Here is a 22,006-nt window from a genome sequence, read left to right on the forward strand (position 1 = left end):
TGCAGTGTATGGAACTTTGCACAAACAAAAGCGCAACAGGTCATTAAAAAAAAAAAACATTAAAAAAAATCTAATACACCCTTATGGATCACTACTGTATAAAATATAATTAAAAATAATTTTCAAAATGTATCTTTGAAACCCTCCAATTTTTCATTTAAACCATTTTTACATTTTATACAATTTTTTAATGGTTATACTATATATACCAGTTTTACCATTATTTGCACCAGGATTACCACAACTGAGACGCTCCCTTGTGGTTAAGATAGGTTCAGGAAATATACAAAATATTTCTGCATTGTAATCCTATAACAATTCCCCTGAATTATCTGTGTGCATAGACAGCTCTAGATTAACCTACTTTGGTTCCAGTATGCCTAAGCAAAGACTCCACATCAGTACTTCTGTATTTCTGGGCAGGATTTCCCAGGCACAAATGTGTGTTCACATACCCTTAAAGTATTTGAGGTATGCACAATAAATCCATTACTTTCATAGCATATTAGATGTACTTGTGAATGTGCAGAAGAACTGAACACCACATGCTACACAGATACGATGCTTCTTGGAAAATGCAGCAATGCTCCTTGGACTCATGTGTGACTGCACCGCAGTCCTGCAGGACAGAAAACCTGCTCTTGCCAGTACAGTGCTCACATACAGCACGCTTGCATAGGCTGTTACATTCCAAGGAAAGAGTGAGCCTTGTCAACAACAAGATGCATGCCATTCCTGGACTGAAAATCTGCAGCAGGAAAATTCCTGGGCAGCTGGAAATCCCCTGGCAACTCGAGATCACATGCATGCAGCCTTCCAGCAATTCTGAAAGAAAATAAGGAGAAAAGAAAACTCTGCTGGTCAGAGTAAGGCTAGAGCTGGGCTGCTCAGAGCTGACCCAGGCAAGAATTTGGTCTTTGGAAATGGGTGTTACCATAGATCAACAAACAGAACCGACAAAGGGTTGAGCATACGTTGGGGTAAGGATAATAACAAACACACCAAGAAACCCAAGAACAAATTAAGCCAATAGAAACAAGCAAAGCAAAAATATGTAGATCTATACACAGTCAGTCTGGGGAAAGATAATATTTACAACAGACATTCAGTTTCTTTTCTGTGATTTCAAATTTCAGGAAACAAACACTGCTTTGGCAGTGTCACTGTGCATGTTCAGTGCAAGGTGTTTAGAAAGTATGCATGCTCTTTGGAAAGTTGCCATTCATGTTGCGATGGGGAAGAAAAAAAGCACAAAACCATATGTAAGAGGAAGGCCTTGAAATTGGCTCTGTTTATCCATCTCTACATGGCACTGCCACTAGTAAACTTCTTCAGCCTGGGTGCATTGACATGCACAGGCAGGGACACTGAGCAACAGGGGACAGGGGAAGCAGCTGAGCTATGAGGAGACAAATTCAGAGCAGATTTCTGGTTGCAGGGGAGATTGTGTGAGGAACAGGGATTTTGCCTCCTAGGAAGGAAGTTTTGTTCTGTCAGGAGACTTCTACATTATGATCCAGAAATGGGATGCTAGGCATACAAGGTTTAGTTGTTGTATTACAGCCCAAAAATGTGATATGCAATGCAAATTTCAGAAAACTATGTCCCTCATTCTTATTGGACAGCTCCAATAAAAGTGTGAATGAAGAATGCCATGTATCTTCCCTGTTTTAATATACAGTATAATGAAATAGCTCTAGAGCTCAGGACACAAATGGAGCTTTAGATTAGCTGTCAACAATGTCATATCCATATTAATAATGTCCAATTCATGCCTGGGGCTGACACTTTCTTATTTTTATTCACAAATTCCATTTAATAACAGCAATAAGTCATTCTAGACAGTGCATTTCTAAGGGATTTTTGCACTTCTCAGGTGGTTAAAGTCACTTGACCTTCGGCCTCATGCCTTGAAAACTCCCTAAGAGATGTGCTAAATTGCCCAGAAATGCATTGCCTGTCATGTCTTGTTGCTTAATTAAGGGCCAACCTAGATGGCCTATAAGGACTGCCCTTAAGTAATTACTAATTGATTTCCTACTCAAGAAAAATGAATAAATTCCACAGCAGCAACACTGTCACATGGCATTTACTCAAATTTATATTCCTCCAATAGAGAATGAAAAGCACACAGGGACTGAGAGTACTGAGGGCAGAAACATCTTTACAGTGACTAACCCTTGCTCCCAGAGTGTCATGTCTCATTGGCTGCAGCCTCAGCTCTTAGCCCTTTGCTTGTGTTGAGACAAAAACATTGCTTGAAAATCAGAGTTTTTAGGAACTTTGAAAGGTCTAGTTTTCCATCTGTATTTATCTGTTTTGAAAGATGGTTAATCTTGGTTACAACCAAAGAATCATAGAAAGAATGATAAATTGCCACCTGCTACTGAAAGGATAATAAAAAGAATTATAGTCTGTGGAAATAGCCAGGGGGAAACACATTTCAAAATTCTTCCATGAAGAAAGGAGGTGGGATTTACATAGGAATATGAGAGGTTCTTCCAGCTTTTGTTACCAAACTGTTTATTAGAGTGCATGAAATAGACTTTCTGGATTTGTTGCATTTTCTGGCTAAGGCTGAAAATGATCCGAAAAACTATTGGTATCTTCTGGTTTTATAAAATGATGACAATGATTTGGGCTTCATCAGAAATCTGGAACATGAATATGAAGATTTTTAAGTAACGAGCAAAATGAATACTATGCTTTTAATAAATGTATATATAACAAGATTTATTAATTTCTTATTACCATGAGCCAGAGTGCATTTGTATATTATCCTACTGAAACAGTTTTTGCATGCTACAAAACAAGACATATGAAGAGTGGCTGAGGGAACTGGGGCTGTTTAGTTTTGAGAAAAGGAGTGAGGGGAGATCTCATTGCTCTCTACAACTACCTGAAATGAGGTTGCAGCAAAGAGGGTATTGGTCTTTTTCCTCAGGTGACAAGTAATGGGATGCAAGGCAGTAGCCTCATCAGGTTTCACCAGGGCAGGTTAAGGCTGGACATATATCACAAAGAACTTCACAGAAAGGGTGGAGTCAGGCATTGGAACAGGCTGCCCACAGAAGTGATGGAGTCACCATCCCTGGAGGTATTTAAAAGACATGTGGATGTGGTGCTTAGGGACATGGTTTAGTGATAGACGATAGTGTTAGGTTGATGGTTGGACTCGATGGTCTTAAGGGTCTTTTCCACCCTAAATTATTCTGTGCTGACTTCTCAGTTACATTAGCAGTTTACACATCACAAAATACTCTAAGTAAAAAAGAGAACCATTTCCTTTACATTTCCTTTACAAACAGTGGGTGAAACCAAGCCCCAGTGGAGTCAGACAGTATTTCTGTTCACTTCAGTGAGGCCAAGATTTTACTCCAATAAACATGAATAACACAAAATGCTTAGCTGCTTTATTATTCATATATTTTAATATGTAAAATATTACAGAATTAGTCTATGCAAAACTGCAAATATTATGGATAGCCAGGACGTGTCACATAAGTACACCTTCTTGTCATTAAGTTTATGCAATTGATTGCTATTTATTTCAACATATTGTACTAACCATTTGAAAATATCAAGAGTTGGATAAATGAAATAAATATGATAATCAACAGCCATTCCTTAAGCCTTATGGTTTGAAATGGAGATAAATAGCAAGCTATGAAGGGCTGCTTAACCCTACCTGAATAAAACCACAGATTTGAAATGCAGAATCAAATCAAACAACTGCCCTTTCGATCAAGCCTCTCTGTACTTTGCATAAAAACGATATCCTCTCTTATTTCTGCAATTGATACAATTCTGGAACAATGTGGTTTAGCAACCTGGCTGCCAATAACGTATGTAGACGTATACATTGTAAGCTCATTTTTTTTGTGTTATAGCATATTTACGTCTGCATATGGGCAGCAATGGACTGTGCATTAATGGTGTTGGTTGGTTTGTTATTGTTTGTGATTTATTTTCAGAAGCCCAGAGCTTAGCTAGAGATTTACCGTGTTAACATCATCTTAACTGATGTCAATATTTGTGCATCATTTTGGTGTAACAGCAAAGCATATTTCCTTAAAAATAAGGGCACAGGAAAGCAGATATTTCTGATTCCTGGATGTGCCTAGTTTCTTGCAGCTGAAAAGGCCTTCACTGTCATCACGTTCTGTGCAATGATTTTTGTGTTTTTCTGTAACATTTTTCTCCCTACACATGTGCGTTTTATATCCTCTTCATGTTGGTATAGCATGAAGTCTTATGTGGAATTCAGAGGATCTGAACTAAATGTAGCTAAAAGGAACTTTTGGATGAACTGCCTGGGATTTGTTCAGATCTGTTAAAGTAATGGGGGAAAGCACAAAAGGATAAAGAAAAGAAAGGCCTTAATCTTTGTTCCATGAGTGATAAAGCAGCATCACATGGGTGAAAATTGGCCTGACCTTCACCCACATGATGCTGCTTCTGCCTCAGCCACTCTTTCTTTGCTCTGATTAAGTGAAGATAGCCTCTTTCTCTGCAAGGAAAAGTCAAAGAACAAAAAGAAAAAAATAATCCTGTCTTAACTATAAAAGGTTTATTTTTTTTAATCACAGTTGGGCTCATACAAGCTGGTTTCTAATCTTATTTTTTTTTTTAAGCTAAAAAAGTGCCTTTTTAGAATTTCTTTGTCTCAGTTTCTTTAGGACCCTCCTCCCTCCCCCCCCCCGCCCTTGAAACCTCAGGACCTAGATCTTAACTTGCTTCCCTTGGATGTGCTTTGTTGTTCATCTTCACTTTTACATGATAGCTGTTTGACTTAAATGGGTTGTTCGCCAAAGGATTGCCCCTTAGGGAATGGAAAAACTGGAGGGAGGGAGAGGAAAGGCAGTACTCAGCTGGCTTAAATGGCATGTACAGTATATCTATTGGCAGGGTATTGCCAATGTTCTGAGGATACTTTTATTGCTCAGCTTTTACCACTGGATGCCATCCACCAAATGAGACATGGTTTTATGTATCGGGTTATCCATGTTCATATAGACAAGAGAACTTCACTGCAACACTGTTGTCAAACTCCTGTGACTAATATTTTTAACAGCATGATATTTAAAATTTGATAAGGATATAATAAGTCATTCTCAAGATATTCAACATTCTCTGAGAGCAGGTAATGTCTTCAAAGGTTTCAGAAGGGGCCCATTGAAATCAGTCTCTCTTTTATACCCATACTGCATAGCCCATTTTTGGTTGCAGTATCATGGCAGGATGAAAATACATTTTTAATTGAATATTAAACTACTAAAAATCAGTTAAACTCAAGGTTATGTCGGTGTTCATATGTACATATCTGTTTGAACAGAATCTGGCTGGGAAACCTGGCTGAGATCCAGTGGATTACTGGCTAAGTCCACAAGCTAGCTTCAATTTCCACTGGTCATTTTTTCCCCCAGGAGCTAAGAATATATGATGCTGTGCAACATAATGGAATGTCACTGTAATGTATAGTATCTGTTATTGTATTACATATCTGAGGTAGGGAATGAGGAAAGACCTCCTCAGCTTACCTTCAAAACACAGGCGTCAGATAGCTTTTAGCTGGAAACACTCTGTACTCTGTATTACTTAGACACTATATTACAGATGGGAAAATTACTTAATAAGTTCACTGTAGTTTCTGAAACTGAAATTGGACATACATGTATGAATACTACTAGCATGCAGTAAGCACAGTGTGACTACTGCTGATTAATCAGTGTTGGAAACAATGAACACCAATTCACTTTTAGACATTTTGTTTAGACATCTTGTAGCAGCTATAATTTAGAAGAACAACAATTTAGAACTTGCTTAAAGTAATACTGCTTCTAATTTTGATATGTGAATACAGCGGCACTAACAATATCTCTTCCTCTTTGGCAGTGGTTTCAGAAGCATCAGCATGAGTTGTTTTCTGGCCTTGATAGATATTAGCTAGCTATATACATCCTTGCATGCACAGCTGAATTGTTTGATTATTTTTTTGTGATATAGCTGATATTCACAGGACCTAGTTTTTATGTGCAATAATACTGGTCATACCATCTAAGAGTGTGTCCCTCTTTGTTTTCCCAAGTAAACTCTACCACAGTACCCACACAGAGTACCACACAAAATGTTGTGGTACTATATGTTCAGCAACAGTTAGAATTTAGACTCTGATTCAAAGCCCATTGAAGTAAATGAAAAGACTCCTATTGACTTCAGTGTGCTTTGGCTCCAGCGCTTGATTCTTTATTTAAAACTTGCAACGATTATTCAGTGGAAGAGGCAAATAGTCTGAGCTTTGGTTGCTGCAATCCTCTTGGTAAAAATAAAATTAATTACGTAAGGAGATGTTTTTAAGGGAAAAATATAATTTGTATCAATTTATAGGAAATTTAAATTACTCTAATATCTAATAACATACATGGACACACATGTATGAACATGTAAGGAGATTCATATATAATAAAAACACGTACTTTCTCACACACGCCACCCATACACATACAAATCATATTAAGAATTTAAGATATGAACCTCTAGGGTTTGTTTCATTGGCCCAAACAGGAGTGTCCAGTGCCCTCTGAGGTGCAATGTGGTATCTGAGGCATGCAAGTGGGGATGTCAAACATGACAGAGGGGCTGTAAGAGCCATATTTTCTTCTGGGATGGCAGTAGGAGGCCTCATGGCATCCCCAGGTCTTGTCAGATGGCATCAGGGTCCTACATCATTGGGACAAATCAAGGGAACTCTTATCGTCAGTACTTAATAACCAGGAGAGATAATCAAGACTCTGTATATTTTCTCCAGTCATCTTACAGGATTGTTTTTAAGCTTGGGATTTGACAAACCAACTGGTTTTAATTTTGTGGCTCGAATCACTATTTCATTAACAAGAGGATGGTATTCATGATGGCATATAAAATATTGATGCGATAGGCTAAATTTAAAAATATGGAACATACTGAAAAACACGTTAAAAAAAATAAATCAAGAATATGTTTTTATTTAAGCCACTAAAAATAATTTTAAAATACAGTTTTGGTTGAATTGTATGGTTCTCTCAGATTTTCTCAGTACCACAGCATTGCTTTTGCATGCCCATAAAAGCTCATGTTATGCAAAAATGGTATCACCCTGGTCAGTGAGGAAGGAAGGTAGTTTGGGAAATTTGCTTGCTAGTTAGTAGCTATTGACAGGTCTAATCTGAAGCCTTCCTCACCATCAGATAATAACAAGGACCAGTACCTTCATTTATTTAAAATAGCCTGAACTAGATATCATATCTTACTGAAAATGCATATTTCTGCATATTAAATTGCTCTACACACAGGACATTTTGTATGATTTTTTTTTTTTCAGTTCATGGCAGCTGCATCAAACAAGCTTGAAAGGGTCTATTATGGTCTATCGGGTCAGAAATTGCTCTCCCCCTCCCGTTACCCCCGGCTTTTTTATTTTTTATTTTTTTTTTTGTGAAGAAGTACTTAGTTACAGTGAATTGGTAACACAATATCCACACTATAATATGCATATTGTGCATGGCAAAAGGCGAATAATTTTTAATCCCCATTTAAATTAAAAGTATGAATACTTACTGTATTCAGCAGACCTGAAGTGTTTTACCAGTACATACTTAAGATATATCCAGTGTGTTTGTGTGAAAGACCAAAAAGTTGTGTGCTTTATTTATGCAATTTATTGAACAAAAGTAAGATTTAGAGCTCATTTGAATATTTGTTTATTCCCACTTTATTATTAACATGTAATCACCATTGAAATGTAGCTTAGGAAATTTATAAATGAAAATCTACATCCAAGCAACACTGAGAAGAAGGGTGTGGAATCAATATATCCATCATACAAGAAATTCTCTGGTGTGACATACGTTTGGCTCTGAAAGATGTCTCATACTTCTTGGAGGGGCCATTTCTGGCTCTGTCATTTACACTAGGAGTCCCTTCTCCTTGGAGAAAACAAGAACAAATTGACAAATAATGCAAGACTTTATAAATGTCAGAAATCAGGTTATGATTTTTTTTCTTTGCTGTTATCCCTTTGCTGTCAAATTCAGTCTCTCTCACATTTGATAACTTTTTTCTTATAGTTTTGTAAGAGAAGGAAAGTCCATTAGGCAGGAGGGAGTTCTGGCAGAAGAAGAAACTACCAGATGTGGGTAACACTGGTGACTGCTGTAGAGTGTCACCACTGTCCTCCTTCTTCTTCTTACAGTCCCTATTTTCCAGAGATAGCCTTTAACTTTAACTGCTTTTTCTCACAGATATTTTTTTTTTTCCGATAACGTATATAAATATCATTCTTCCTTCTCATAATTGTCTAGTGATCTACATGTAGTACATATAATATGTGGACTCACTTTCATCTGCAAAGCCTGAAAATATTGTTCATTATGTTTTGTGTGCCAGAATAGATCAGAATTACTCCCAGAAGGGTATGTGTTTAAACTGGCAAAGAAAAATGATTGACATCTACCATAAGTACTTCTGTCAAAGCTTTGGCATGTTATCAGTTTGCAGAACTATTCTAATGAACAGTGTCCATACTCACCAGATGTGGTATCAAGAATATGCCAGATACTTGTAAAATTCTGCTACAATCTTAACGCCACATGTGTAAAATACAAACAGGTTAGGGCTACAAATTCTGCTAGAGAAATTCATTTAGTTAAGGAGTTGAGCCTAAAGGGTCAGAGAATGTAAATAATTCCAGGCAGGAGCCTACCCTCTTGGCTAGTTTCAGGGAATGTGGATTATTGTCTCTATCCTCAAACACTAAACTGTCTTGTATAAATTTTCAGCTTTAGTACTGATGCAGGCAGAAGTAGGAAATGCTTAACTTAAAATAAGGCTTTATCTCTGTATTTGAGAAATAATAATAACAACAGCAATAATAACAACCAGCATTGAATATTCCTGTTTAGCCTTTTATTCCCAAATGCCCATTTCTAGTTCATAAACAGTATTATTTTCAGAGAGTACAAAAACAAACACCGAAACAAAGTCTATCACAAACACAGTTGAGAGAGGATTGAATTCTTTCAAACTCTCAAAACACTAAGAGCTTGGCAGAAGTTGTTACCAATGCCTTTTGCTCCCAGTTTTGGAAGAACTGTCCTACAGAGAGCTTGCTAAATTCACCAGCACATGGTAGGCCTTTAGGCTGGGTTCACATCTGCTCAGACTACCTGAAGTCAGCAAAGCAGGTAGAGGATATTGGTGAATAGGATCTTGGGTTCCTTGAGTTCCTCCTGTGACTCCTGCAGGTATCCAAATTAGTGTCCAAACTTTTTCCTCAGCTACCTATCATGGCATTCAGATATTCATCTATGAAGTTCTAAGGCTCTAAATACTAAACACATTAGTATGTGTGCCAAAATTACAAACACAGAGGTTGGTAGATATGCATGCTAATCATTTCTAGTTATGCATGAAGTTAATTTACAGAAACAGATTTACATTATTTTAATGGCAATCTTTACAAATAAGATTCAATGATTTCAGTTTGGTTTTGATGCCTTTTTATGTTTTGCTTGGTTTTAGATATGTATTAATTTGCTTTATCAATAACATGAAAAATTAATGGAGCTCTTATTAAGGTTATAAGTACCTCAGAGGAGTCATCACTTGTCATCTTTTGTTTTATTACTATGCTTAAAACAAAGTTGTGTTGTTATCACTGGCAAAATAATGACTTCTGTTTCCCTGGCAGATTTCACATTGCTTTTCTACCCCTGCTCCTGGAGTGGAGCAATGGGAAGCTGTCCTTCGGAATGACACAGAAGCACTTGCAGACCAGCACAAAGGTAAGGATGGTACACAAGTAGCCTCCCTGCCTGGCACGTCTGAGGCATCCCAACCCTTTCCTCAGACACCCAGCAGGCAGGCACTCGTGCCGTGTGCCAGCTTGCAAGCTCCCCAGGATTTCTCTGCAAGGCACCAACCTCCCACTGCCCCCTGTGACTCCTCCATCCCCTGCCATGGGACACTGCCAACCCTGGCTGTACTTGGCCCCATCTCTTCCTGAGCTTAGCTGGACTCAGTTCATTGGCCTGAAACAGTGAAATAAAGGGAATTTTCCCCTTAAGAGGTCTAATCCTTCAGATTTCACAAAGGCAATTTTCCTGGTGATTTCAACAGAAGATGTATCTGAGGATCAATGGCAGGATAATACCCATTTGAAATATAAGTGGTCAGCAGCATCAGATCATATGGTTGGTGAGAAAAGGCTGAAAGAAAAATGATGGCAGCGCAAAAGTATCCATTCCTACCTTCAATGTTTTCATTTCAGAGTGTTTATTAAGCAATGAAGAGAGTCTCCCTCTGCTTAATGTAATTTAGTGACAATTCTTTGGAAAGGAGAAAGGATCCTTTCACAGCTGTATCAACAATATCTTCTCTCTTAAAAAAAAAAAAAAAAAAAAAAAAAGCAGCTGACTTGACATGTCAAGCATCACATATTTGGCCATGGAAGCAAAGCATAAGCCAGGCTGGCCAATAGCACAGACTTGGAACAATGCCACTGAAAAGTTGGTCTGTAAACTAATGCTACCTTACTTCTTGGATTCTAGAAGAACTTGCTGAGATTTAACAGCAACACAGAACTACCACATTCCTGGTAGATATTTCTTTTCTTGTTACATGAGATCCATGCACAATGTGAAAAGAGCAGATGAACATCAGGTTTACATCACCACCGATATGTGAATGATTGATCACCCATTAAATCACATACAGAGCTGGTAACAGCACACAGGGTAGCGTTAAAGTAAAATGTTTGATATTCTTTACTCTAATTAAACATGGAAATAATACGATGCAGTCTGTATTGTAAATGTTATTGCAAATTATAGACCTAAAGGAGAGGTGTTATGCCACCTTTATAGCCTCAAGTTCCTGGAGGCTGTGACTTAGAGCTGCCTCAGGGCTGCCCTAAATTACACCAGTTGGTAATGACTCCCAAAGGGCTGCTATGCATCCAGTGGTTGCTGGAGTGTAAAGTACTTTGGCTATGCCAGAAGCCCATCATTTCACAATGGAGGCTGAGAGCAGCTGGCATAGTGCTTGGAGGAAATCCCCAAGTAGTGGTTTAAGACATTTTTTGAACACTTTTTTGTCATGAAAGTGATATAAAATAAAGGCCAGATTTCACAAACACACAGGGGCTTTTTCTTTTCTATTTAAGCATCTGTAGTCATGAGTTGATAAACTTGGAGACAAGGGTTTCTATTGGATTTCAGAGCAGGTATCAACCCAATATTGCCTCAGCTTGGCAGTGTTCCAGCTCTCTGCCCTGGCCCTGGTTCCCTGCACAGTAACACTGCCTGTGCAGTGCAGCATCACGGGCTGTCAAAGGCATACTCCTGATTTACATCTGTGTTAGTGAAAGGAGAACTGGATTCCCCCCTGTAAATGCTAGTTTTTCAGGTCAGTTTCATATTCTGTTCTTCAGTGGAGCTGCCAAAGATAAAAATTGAGTTTCCATGTGTAGAAGATCTTTTCATAAATGTATATGTGGCTCATTCAAAAGCTCAGCCCATCCAGGCAAATGGAATGACGTATGCACTGTTTTTTTCTGTGCAGTGTGTGGGTGGGCTGACCATTCTTACACAAATATCTCAAATGTTAAAAAGTCTTGTAGGAAATTATGGCTCAATATTGGCAGTTTGGGAATGCAGTTTTAATGTGAACATCTTTAGGACGCTCACTTAAGAGCATCCTGAAAACAATAACTGACTGCTGGCAGCAGAAACTCACGACTCACAAGCTCAACTGATGCTGTCCGAAAATCAGCTGATAGTATTTTCAAACCTCTCAGGCAACAAGCCACTGCTTATGATTTTACTAGAAATTCCAGGAAACATAGTCAAAAATAAAGTAATTGACAGAAATATCACAGCTAGGAAGTATACAAACCCTCCAGGCACCCATAGAAAGTGTTGGTTTCATTCTTTGATAAATTTACCAGGGAGAAGTAATTATCAATTCTGTCTGAAAGATAGCTTTAATTTTTATTTTTTTTTTTAAATGTCAGTGAACCCCAGTAACATCAAGGTGAAGAATGATTGTGTGGATTGTGTAGGTGAAATGTTTCTGGATATGAATTCATAAAGGACTCACTTTCAGTTTATGTGGAGAAAGGTGAGCATACGTGTAAGGATGAGAGCTGAGCTCTAACCACCCTAAAGGGAAGAAAACCATAGCATCCCATTCTCTTCCACTTAATCCTTTGAGCTAGAGCTGGCTAGCAGATCTACATAAGGTAAAAAAATCTATCTCAAAAAAAATTTATCTCAAAGGATAAAAAGGAGGACTGATGAAAGAAACACTGGATCTTGTCTGTTCCCTGACTGTGCATCCTTCTGTGCAGAAGAAGGATGGTCTGGCTCTTCTGTCCTCTCCTTGCAGTGCTTGGATAGTATTGAGGAAAGATATTTAGTGCCCATGCTCACAGATGGTCACATGAAGAATTCCCAAAAGAGGCTGAGGAAAGTGAATCAGCAAATCGTAGAATGAATCATAATAAAATGATCAGAAAGGGAGATCATCTGGCCCATCATTCCGCCTGAAGGCAGGACTGACTTCAGCTAAGTAAATTTTGATAACCATCTGTCACTATTTTTTGAACTATTAAATTATTTTTAATAGTTGTAACACCTGTTATTATCCTCTAAGCAATCCATTCCTGTGTTTAACTATTATTTCTGCACCCTAGGATGACAATGTTAGCCTAGAACTAACATGAGCCAAATACTGGAGGTCCATCACTTACTATACTCACTTCTTTCACTAGATCCTTTCTGGAGTTTGGAGGGAAGTCTGACTAAAATTAAATGGCTTCTACCTTACATATCAAAGGATTTGGGCCATAATTTCAGTTTATTTCAATGGTGTAAATTTGGCAGAACTCCTTGGATGGCAAAGGTTTTATTTTGTATTTCCACAGGAGCTGAAATACAGTACCTGAGAACAGAAAAATCTTTTGCTATAGTGTAAAAGCAAATGATTTCACCTCCACTGTACTTTTAAAATTTGTTCTGAAGGTAGAAAGATAGGGATGGATAAATATGTAATTAAAGAGAGCTAAAGGAGAGACAGAACAAATACCATTATTTTTGCTATAGTTTTTGAGAAAGCTAACGTAGAGGTGCAGAAAATAAGTTACAGTGATGCACTTCACTTAGCATGGGAGTTCATGCAGTGCAAAGAGCTTAATGTGTGCAGCTGAGCTGGGCCTAATGGGCATCAGTTATCTGTGGAAATGGAGTCTGTTAGAGGGAGCCTGGCTACTGTACCCATCTGAGATGGCTACTGGGATTTTTAACACACTAGTGACCTTTTCTTACTCATTTTGCTGAATTTTCAGCCATAGTCTGCCCAGTCCACCCAGCCCTGAATTGTGTATCCAGAGCCCATTGACGAGGGTGTTGTGAGAAGCAGAACGGTGAAGAGGAAGGGTCTGCAAAGGTGAAACAGGTCTGGGGGAGCCCATCCCCAGAAATCCACTTGAGGGTAGCCCTACCACTGTACCACTGACCACTTCAGCTCACGTCAGTTTTGCAGATAGTACTTAGCAGTAGAGTATTAAGTGAAGTTAATATACTCCACTACCTTCATTGCCCTTTTAAGACATCAAGCATAGGACAGCACATCTTGCTCTCACCAGAAGCAGAGACTTCTGGAGCTCTGGTAAGGCTTACATGTGTGGAAGAAGTCTCCCTGTGTTTTGTTGCCTGCACTGCCCATGCATGTAAAGGCCAAACAGAGTGTCAGGTCACCTCTGTGGAGCCAGGGAGAGTTTTAAAGTCTTCCCTCTTGAGAAAGACAAATAAAAACAAAAACAAAAAACACATTCTACTTACAAAAAAGCACTGTGAAACCTAGCATAATTCATCATAAACTAGATGGATCTAGATGGATCCAGTTTAATAAGATTCTTGTTTATTAGTTATATGTCTCATAAATCTCCTGGCATATTAGGAAGCTATGGATAATTATAAGTAACTAAATACAGAAGTTCACATAGCAAAAATTTATTACCTGTTATTGCTGTTCCTTGACCATTTTGGTCGTCACATGCTGGGTATGTTTACACAAAAAGGCAGATTCTCCAGCATGGTATTAAAGAAATTTAATAGAATTGTTGCTGTCTTTGTTTTCATTATACAGCAAATTATTGCTCTGCAAGGTTTAAGTAAGTCTAGCTGGACGGAGTAAAAGTAGCAAATACCAAGTCGTATTAATCCTTAGGGTTGCTACTGTGGTGTAGTAGCCTAATAGCTCTGAGTTTCGGAATCCTGACAAGTCACTAAAGCTGTGATCAAACATGAAAAGAAATACAGTTTTGTTCCAGACCATTTAGAACAAAAGCATTGTTTACTTTTTTATGTTGTTGTTGTTGTTGTTGTTGTTATTATTATTATTATTATTATTATTATTATTATATTTCATTTTAAAATGGTGGATTTCTCATCAAATAAGATCATCTTCTTTCGTAGTTAGGTCAACATTTGATGTTATGCATGCATGAATGTTTTTGTGCAAAGACAGACTATTTTTTTTCAATAAAATTTAACTCTGCTTTACAGATGAAAGTGGATCCTAAAGGCTTTGTTTAACCAACAAAACTCAAACCCATTGCAATTTTAATGACATATAGGCAAGTGGAGTATTTACAGTGGGCTAAATCCTGACACAGGTGAGCAGGAGGAAGATCCAGGAGGCAAACTTGGAGTCTTGATGGTTAGAAAGAGAGAGCCCTTCCGAAAATCACAAGTACACAGAAGTCATTGGGAAGGCTGTTTCCAGGGGAAGGTAGGCTCAGCCTACCTTTTAGGGTCATATTGTTAGACAGACTTTTATATTTGTGTTTGATCTCCAAATAAACCAGATATGGCCTGGGTCATCTCCGATCTGAAGAGCCACACTGACTTAGGCTGGTTGAGCATCTGACGTTGTCTGTTTACAGGCAGTGGATATATACACATACTTGTCCTCATCCTGTGTTTACAGCTGATACAGATGAAGTTTCAGTATCACCAGGTATAAGGGAGAACTGTTGGGGGAGGCATTTGGGGGAGATTGTGGGAAAAACTGTTTGCCAGTCTGACTGAAGGAGAGATGCTGTTATTTTCCCATGAGACCTGCAAAAGGCTACTTGGAAAGTGCAGTGATTTTTGACAAATTGTCGAAATCTTTGAGGTGGCTCTGATGCTGTCAGAGCATTTTTCTCTCACCTCACACAAACCATTTCAACTCCTCCTATTTTAACAATTCTAACAATAAAAAATCATCAGATATTCTTTGGCTATTTTAAATGGCTATTGTTCCACTGTATTTAATCATTAAGGAACCAGAAGGGACACATTTAATTGAAAAATGTTCATTTGACCCTCTATAAACAGCAACTTGAAGCATTTTAACAGGCTCTTCAAACTGTTTGGACAGAAATAAAGCAGCATCTGGTTTGAAGCATGCTTTCATATTGTATTATTTATGTTGATAGCTTAAGTTCTTTGCTGTGCATTGTTATTTATGACAATTGAATGTAGGACATTTTTGATTCAGCAGAGTGCTTTCATTCTACAGCATGGGAATAAAACAATCAAAGCTGAGGTGACTTGACTGATTTCATTTAGAAAGTAGATTCCAGCAAGCCTATTAGTGTTAGAGTAGAAAGGAGGGGGAAGGAAAAGATGGAGCAGGTAACTAAGAGACACAAATTAAAAAGGGTGAGAAATCTGGGAAAGATTCTTGCCGATGGTATAGCCTATATGAGAAATTTCCAGGACTCGCTAAAGCCATGGGAAGAAGTTGCAGGAATTTGTTAAAACAAAAAGGTGAGACTTTTTTTATAGATGCTTTTTTATTTTTATTTTTATTTTTATTTATGTATTTTTTTCCTAGGGAACTTGCAAGAAAACATTGATGCTTCAATCCTCTCACTGCCTTAGTCAATAAAAAATCCCAAACTACATGCATGTATTTAAAATATTTTAATTTTATTTTCTATATTAATTCAGTCATAAACAAATCAAATTGTGCTTGTTATAAATCTAAAATAATTCTAATGCCAATGTAACCAGAAACACAGTTTGTACCAAGATTAGTTTCTGCATTGCAGTGAAAAATACGTAACTGGAAATAATGCATTGGTTGTGTCAGTGACAGCAGAAATGTTCTATGGTTGAGGATGTTCTTAAAAAGGATGATCAGAACACTATTTCAGACAGACATTAACTAAATATTAAATATATCTATGTGCAATTAGCAATATATTATTATCCAGTGTATATTAGCCCAGATATTAAATATATGAATAAATACATTAACAGACCTCCTAATGTTGATCTCATTTTATTGTAAGGAACGAATGATAAACTGCTCAAGAGTGAAGTTTATGATTTTTAAAAACAAGTTCAAAGTATTTATTTGGTTAGAACTGAGTGCAAGGATAGTCATGTTCTAAGGAAATCTGTTTTCTAAATATTATAAAGAAGTTTTTAAGGGACAGAAACAGGTTTAGAAAATTTAATAAATATTGCACATATCCAGACCAGCTGGTGAAGGCATTTATAATCACGATTCTGAGTCTTCTGTTCAATTTATTCTGTCCTGTATTTCTATTTATGGTGTAAGGTGCTGGTTTTGAAACCAGACCAGCTAGCTTGATTTGATTTCAGAGTTATTTCCTCTATACCATCTAGTAGGACTGTGGTCCTGTAACTGTAAGCAGAAGCTTGACTAGCCTTAGTGATTGCTTCCAGGCTATATGGTATTTTTTAAAAGACTTATCAGAATTCCTGACTACAGCCATGTTCAGCAATTCAATATCAGCAGTATTCCAGTCAAAGGACCAAAATACAATTAAATATTCCTATCGTAACACTGTTATATATGGTAGCATCTTCAACTTGTGGTTTGAGAAAGCTTTTTAGTCAGGGTGAATTAAACACTGTGTGTCTCCTTTGCCTGTTCTTCCCTCAAGACATGGTCTTACTGCTATTTAGTTCCTCTCAGGCTGTTTTCCTTTCATTTGCCTTATTAGTAGGTAGGTCAGTAGCTGATGCCACCTACTGTGGGCATCTAAAGGCTTTTCTTTTCTTGCCTTTTTTTCCTAAAGCTTGAAAAGTTGCCATTTTCTTTAGTAGTGATACACAAAAGATATTAAAAAATATTTAAATCTTGTCTGATTAGAAAAAAATATACACTGCACCTTTCTTTACAGGTACGTATACACCTTCCTTTATAAGCTTGTATAAATTCAGTCCCTCATTCAAGTTTCTTACGCTGACAAAAGTAACTTAAAATCCAAATGTCTTACAGATGTATGGCATATTAATTAACATCTTTCAATGTTCAGAGTTCTTTTCATCTATAATGGTCTGGTGATTTCTTTTCCTTCCTATACTCAGAAACCCCTGGAAGCTGGGGGAGGTCAGACCTTGGCTGCATTGTTAAGACACAGGGACAAACTGGCATCCATATATTGGATCTGCATTGCCTCCCTTAAGCATTTTTCCAGGACTGAGCAAATGCAGATGATACTGTATTTCTGGGTCATGCTTAGCTTAGAGGAGCATAAGGCAGTGTGTATGTGTATGTGTGCACATCTCAGTAGGAGTGAATACATTGTAAGAAAAGGCAGTTTCATTTCTATGTCAATATTTTGTGTATTTTTAAAATGGTTAGTTTCACATCTGTCCTCAAATGCTGCAATGATCAGGCATGCCCTACATGTGTCATTTTGCTTTCCAGTCTAAGGTAACTAAGAGTTTTCTGATATTCTACCATGCTTGTCTTTAACTCTCAACTCTTACTACATCCTTCCCTTTCTGTCAATCAATGGCTTTGAGAATGGTTGCACTACTGCTCTTTGTCTATATGACATCCATTTCCCTTCAAGCTACTATCTTTTTCTCTGTTGCAAAATCCTCTCTGTTTATATCTGAACCTTTCTTCCCCAACTGGCTTTCTTCTACTACTCTCAAGCATATTATGCACATTTTACTCTCTGTACAGCTCCTCTGTTACCCTACTTACCTTCTGAGTTATTTCCCCTTCTATGCAATACTCTGTAGTCATGAGTTTGCCTTCTCTTGGACCCACTGTTTTATCTGTTCCTATATCTATTTTCTGTTGGCTGCCATTGCTCCAGTTTCAGTGTTGATGTAGACATATCTACAAGTATATTGAATTGACTGTTGCAGATTTAACAGTGAGGATTTGAGGACGTACTTCATACACTTTTTGTCCCTGCTATTTAGAAAGATGTTATTGACTCCCAAGGGCTAGTGGTATTTAATGTATAGCCACATATTGGTCTTTGAACTTTATAAATGAGTTACTGAGCTTGAGTCATTGATATAAAATGACTATAGGAAGTCTCCAGATGACAATTATGAGATATTTGTAAGTGTGTATAGCTCCTTGAACTGAATTTGCAGGTGTTGGAACCACAAGGTGCTCCACATCTAATTCATTTACTTGACTTTGTAGAACAATTGTGGCCATTTCAAATCTGCATAATTGAATTCTCTCCTTGTTTTGCTAGTTCTCTTGCACCACAAACTCTGGAAAATATCTACTTCATTCAGTACAGATGCCCAGTGGTGTGTGGCCTCTGGACGACTTTCACAGTCATAATCATCTGTCTTGGATGTCTGTTGTGGTTTAACCCGGCCGGCAGCTAAACACCAGACAGCTGTTCGCTCACCCTCCCCCCTCCTCTCTGGGATGGGGGAGAGAAATGGGAAAGTGAAGCCTCTGAGTTGAGATAAAGACAGTTTATTAAGACAGGAAAATAGCATCAACAACAACAATAATAATAATAATGATAATAGTACTACTACTAATAATGTGTACAAAACAAGTGATGCACAATGTAATTGCTCACCACCCACTGACCAATGCCCAGACTATCCCCGAGCAGCCAGCCCCCCACCCTGGCTAGCCACCCCTATATATTGTTTAGCATGATGTCAGGTGGTATGGAATACCCCTTTGGCCAGTTTGGGTCAGCTGTCCTCCCAGCTCTTGCTGCACCCCCAGCCTGCCCGCTGGCAGGAGAGAGCAAGAAGCTGAAAAGTCCTTGGCTTAGTGTAAGCACTGTGCTGCAACAATTAAAACATCAGCATGTTATCAGCACCCTTCTCACCCTAATCCAAGACATAGCGCCCTACCAGCTACTAGGAGGAAAATTAACTGTATTTCTAACTGAAACCAGGACAATGTCAAACACACCTAGCCAAGCATCTGTTCTACTGCATGACCAAACCACTTGGATCAAGAAGAGTTTATGCAGCAGGTCCAAGTCTACAGCACAAAATACTGCTCAGACAAAAGTAAAAAATATGCAAATTCAAGGTTATGTTAAGCCAGAACTATATCTGCACAGTAAAAAAGAAAGGATTGATGAATGTCCCTGTATTACAACACAAATCAATTCCTGTAACAGCTTGTTTACAAGGCTTTGGTAACCCTGTTGCATTCTCTGCATTAGGGTTTTGGCTAATATATATATGTCTACGAATGTGCAAGATACACTTGTTTATGTCTTTCTGAGGAAGAACGTAAACATATATACAACCATCTCATTTGAAATATAGCAAAACTGGATCTTCTGTCCTGCTTGGTACCTATTTTATTTCTCTATGAACATCAGAGGTTCTAGGATCTTCTTCCCATTTCATACATTGACATGTAGATTTATTTTCATGATGCTTTTTGGACTGTATTTGCAGAATGTTTCTCCTCATACTCCACATCTCATATCAATTTCTATGAATATAAATACCTCTAAAATTATGTTCCATTTACAAACAGAACAATCATATTTTCAAAAGCACTTACGCAACAAAATTATATCTTTGGCTGATTCTGAAATTTCCAAGAAGCATTTATTTTAACTTTTGGATACTTTGTGTCTGGCTTCTAGCAAAGCTCTTAAGTAACTAAATCATTGTTGATGAGTGGAACAGAGAATCCAAAATCTTAGTTTAGAGAACTTTACTTGCAAATTCTGAGCACCATTCATTTCAAATGAATGCCCCTTATCATTTCAAATGTGGTATTGGTGCCAACAAGAGACCAATTATGCTCGTTTTGAACATGGATAGGGGATTGAACTGAAACACAGGGAATAGAAAAGTTGTGCATCTGATTCACTGTGAAAGTTGACTCACTGAAAAAGAAATTTAACTGGCAATAGACAGATCTCTTCTGTCTTACTAGCACAAACACTAATGACTACTATCCTGTTTCTACCAGTACAGCAACAATTTGGACACTAGGTGTTTGCATTTCTTGGTTTTGTAATCTTGACAGCCGCTATTGCCAGATTCTGCCTTCTTGCATTGCCATTGATGCTGGAAAAAATAACAACCACAGCATGTTTAATTTTACTGTCTTATAAACATAAGGAAGAAAATCACTTAAAATTACTTCTGGATTTTCATTAATAAGCTTAATAATCTCTTAAGAAGTCTTTGGCAAAGCAACCAATAAGAACAGACGGATTACAAGCTTTAGATTTTAATGAAAATTGGTTGTTTGTGGTATTTCTCATTCTGCCACAATCCATCATCAAAAGAATGTGTATTAAGATTTTTGTGCCTAGAATCACAAAATCAAAGTATCGTATTTGCATTACTCATGTGGACTTTCAATTGGACTCGTCAGATGAATAGTTTTAAATGTGCACATTTGATTTTGTTGGCCATTTTTCCCTTTTTTTTATAGGCAGCAGAGATTTTTAGGGAGGAATTCAGTTGCCAGCTGCCCAAATTAAAGAACAGTGAAAAGATCAAAGTAGTACTGCATATTGCTACTGTGGTAGTTATTAGCATTTGTGATACCTTATTCTCATGACAGAATAGAAAGTGGCAAAACATCAATCTTGTTTTGTTAAAAAAAATAATAAAAAGGGGAATTGGTACAAGTACAGCTGTTTTCATTATAATCTCAAGAAAGTAATGTCAGAGTCCTCTTCAGGGGCTGTAATGAAAGGACCTTTGAAGAGCTAGTGTATTCTTCTGTTAGTCACAAAGGTACTGTACGCAGTAATTCCTTTTCTTAGGAAATGGCTGTTCTGTTAGACCAACAGGAACTGATCATGAGGGTCCCACTATTGCTGAGATGGGGTCATGTAGAGTGGAAATATGAGCTCTATAACCCTTGACCCCTTTCCCTCTTTATTTCGATTCCTTTAACAATGCATGGTTGGCAGACAAAAACAATGGAAAGTTCCAATCTCTTTTGTTTGGCTTGGGAAAAACTCAAGCCAGCTCATTTTGTTTTTACCTAAAAGTATGTCTGGGTTTCAATTAAAAGGAGCTACTTTAAGTTTGCTAGTCTGTGAAACCTTGAGAAAAAAAGCATTGTTGCCCATCTATGATCTAACCAACAACGAGATAAAGATTCTCACAGTGTTTCACAGTAAAACTAGATCTTATTTCTAACTGTAGAGGCTAAGAAAGGCTGGATTGCTAGCAACTTGGAATTTTGAAAAACAACGTATGCATTCATTTCTAGTTATTAAACCATTACTTTTAAAAGTGGACATAACACATCAGAAATCCAATGTCAGGGAAATACTGGCAAAAGGAAGAACTACAAATAGCACAGTTGTAAGGGCTGGTGCAACCTGGAAGCTTAGCAATTGATGCCATCCCCTAGTGTCCCTTACAGAAATGTTACCTGGTTTACTGGGAAGTTTTATTATTTGAAAAGTTGAAAGTTGATGATTCAGGACTCCTAAAGAATTAGAAATTGAATTCATATTATAAATTAAGATTAATGGCATCTATTTCTAATCTGCTCAGATTCTTTTGTACACATGCACTTATTTTGCTGGTTTGGACTCATTTAGAGGCAAAAGTTTAACCTCAGATTTTCTCTGATTTAAGGTTTTATAAAATTGTTATCTTTTAACATTACTGTACAATAATTTAGTGACTTCTTGATAACATAGCCACATATGTGAAATAGTGAT

At 37.6% G+C, this 22,006-nt stretch overlaps 1 protein-coding gene across 1 annotated transcript in view; it reads left to right on the forward strand.

The window, feature by feature from the left end:
- Nucleotides 1-15,975, forward strand: part of LOC309881350 (uncharacterized protein) — a gene marked incomplete at its 3' end in the record, with an annotated part of 37,256 nt that extends 21,281 nt beyond the window's left edge. Inside the window, exons 3-5 of the mRNA XM_082767213.1 lie at nucleotides 9,728-9,821; nucleotides 14,984-15,057; nucleotides 15,922-15,975. Coding sequence (XP_082623339.1) covers nucleotides 9,728-9,821; nucleotides 14,984-15,057; nucleotides 15,922-15,975 — 222 coding nt within the window. The remainder of the gene's footprint in view (nucleotides 1-9,727; nucleotides 9,822-14,983; nucleotides 15,058-15,921) is intronic.
- Nucleotides 15,976-22,006: the final 6,031 nt, after the last annotated feature.

The sequence above is a fragment of the Aythya marila genome (assembly GCF_965140915.1).
Source record: "Aythya marila genome assembly, chromosome: 9".
Classification (NCBI taxonomy): Eukaryota; Metazoa; Chordata; class Aves; order Anseriformes; family Anatidae; genus Aythya; species Aythya marila.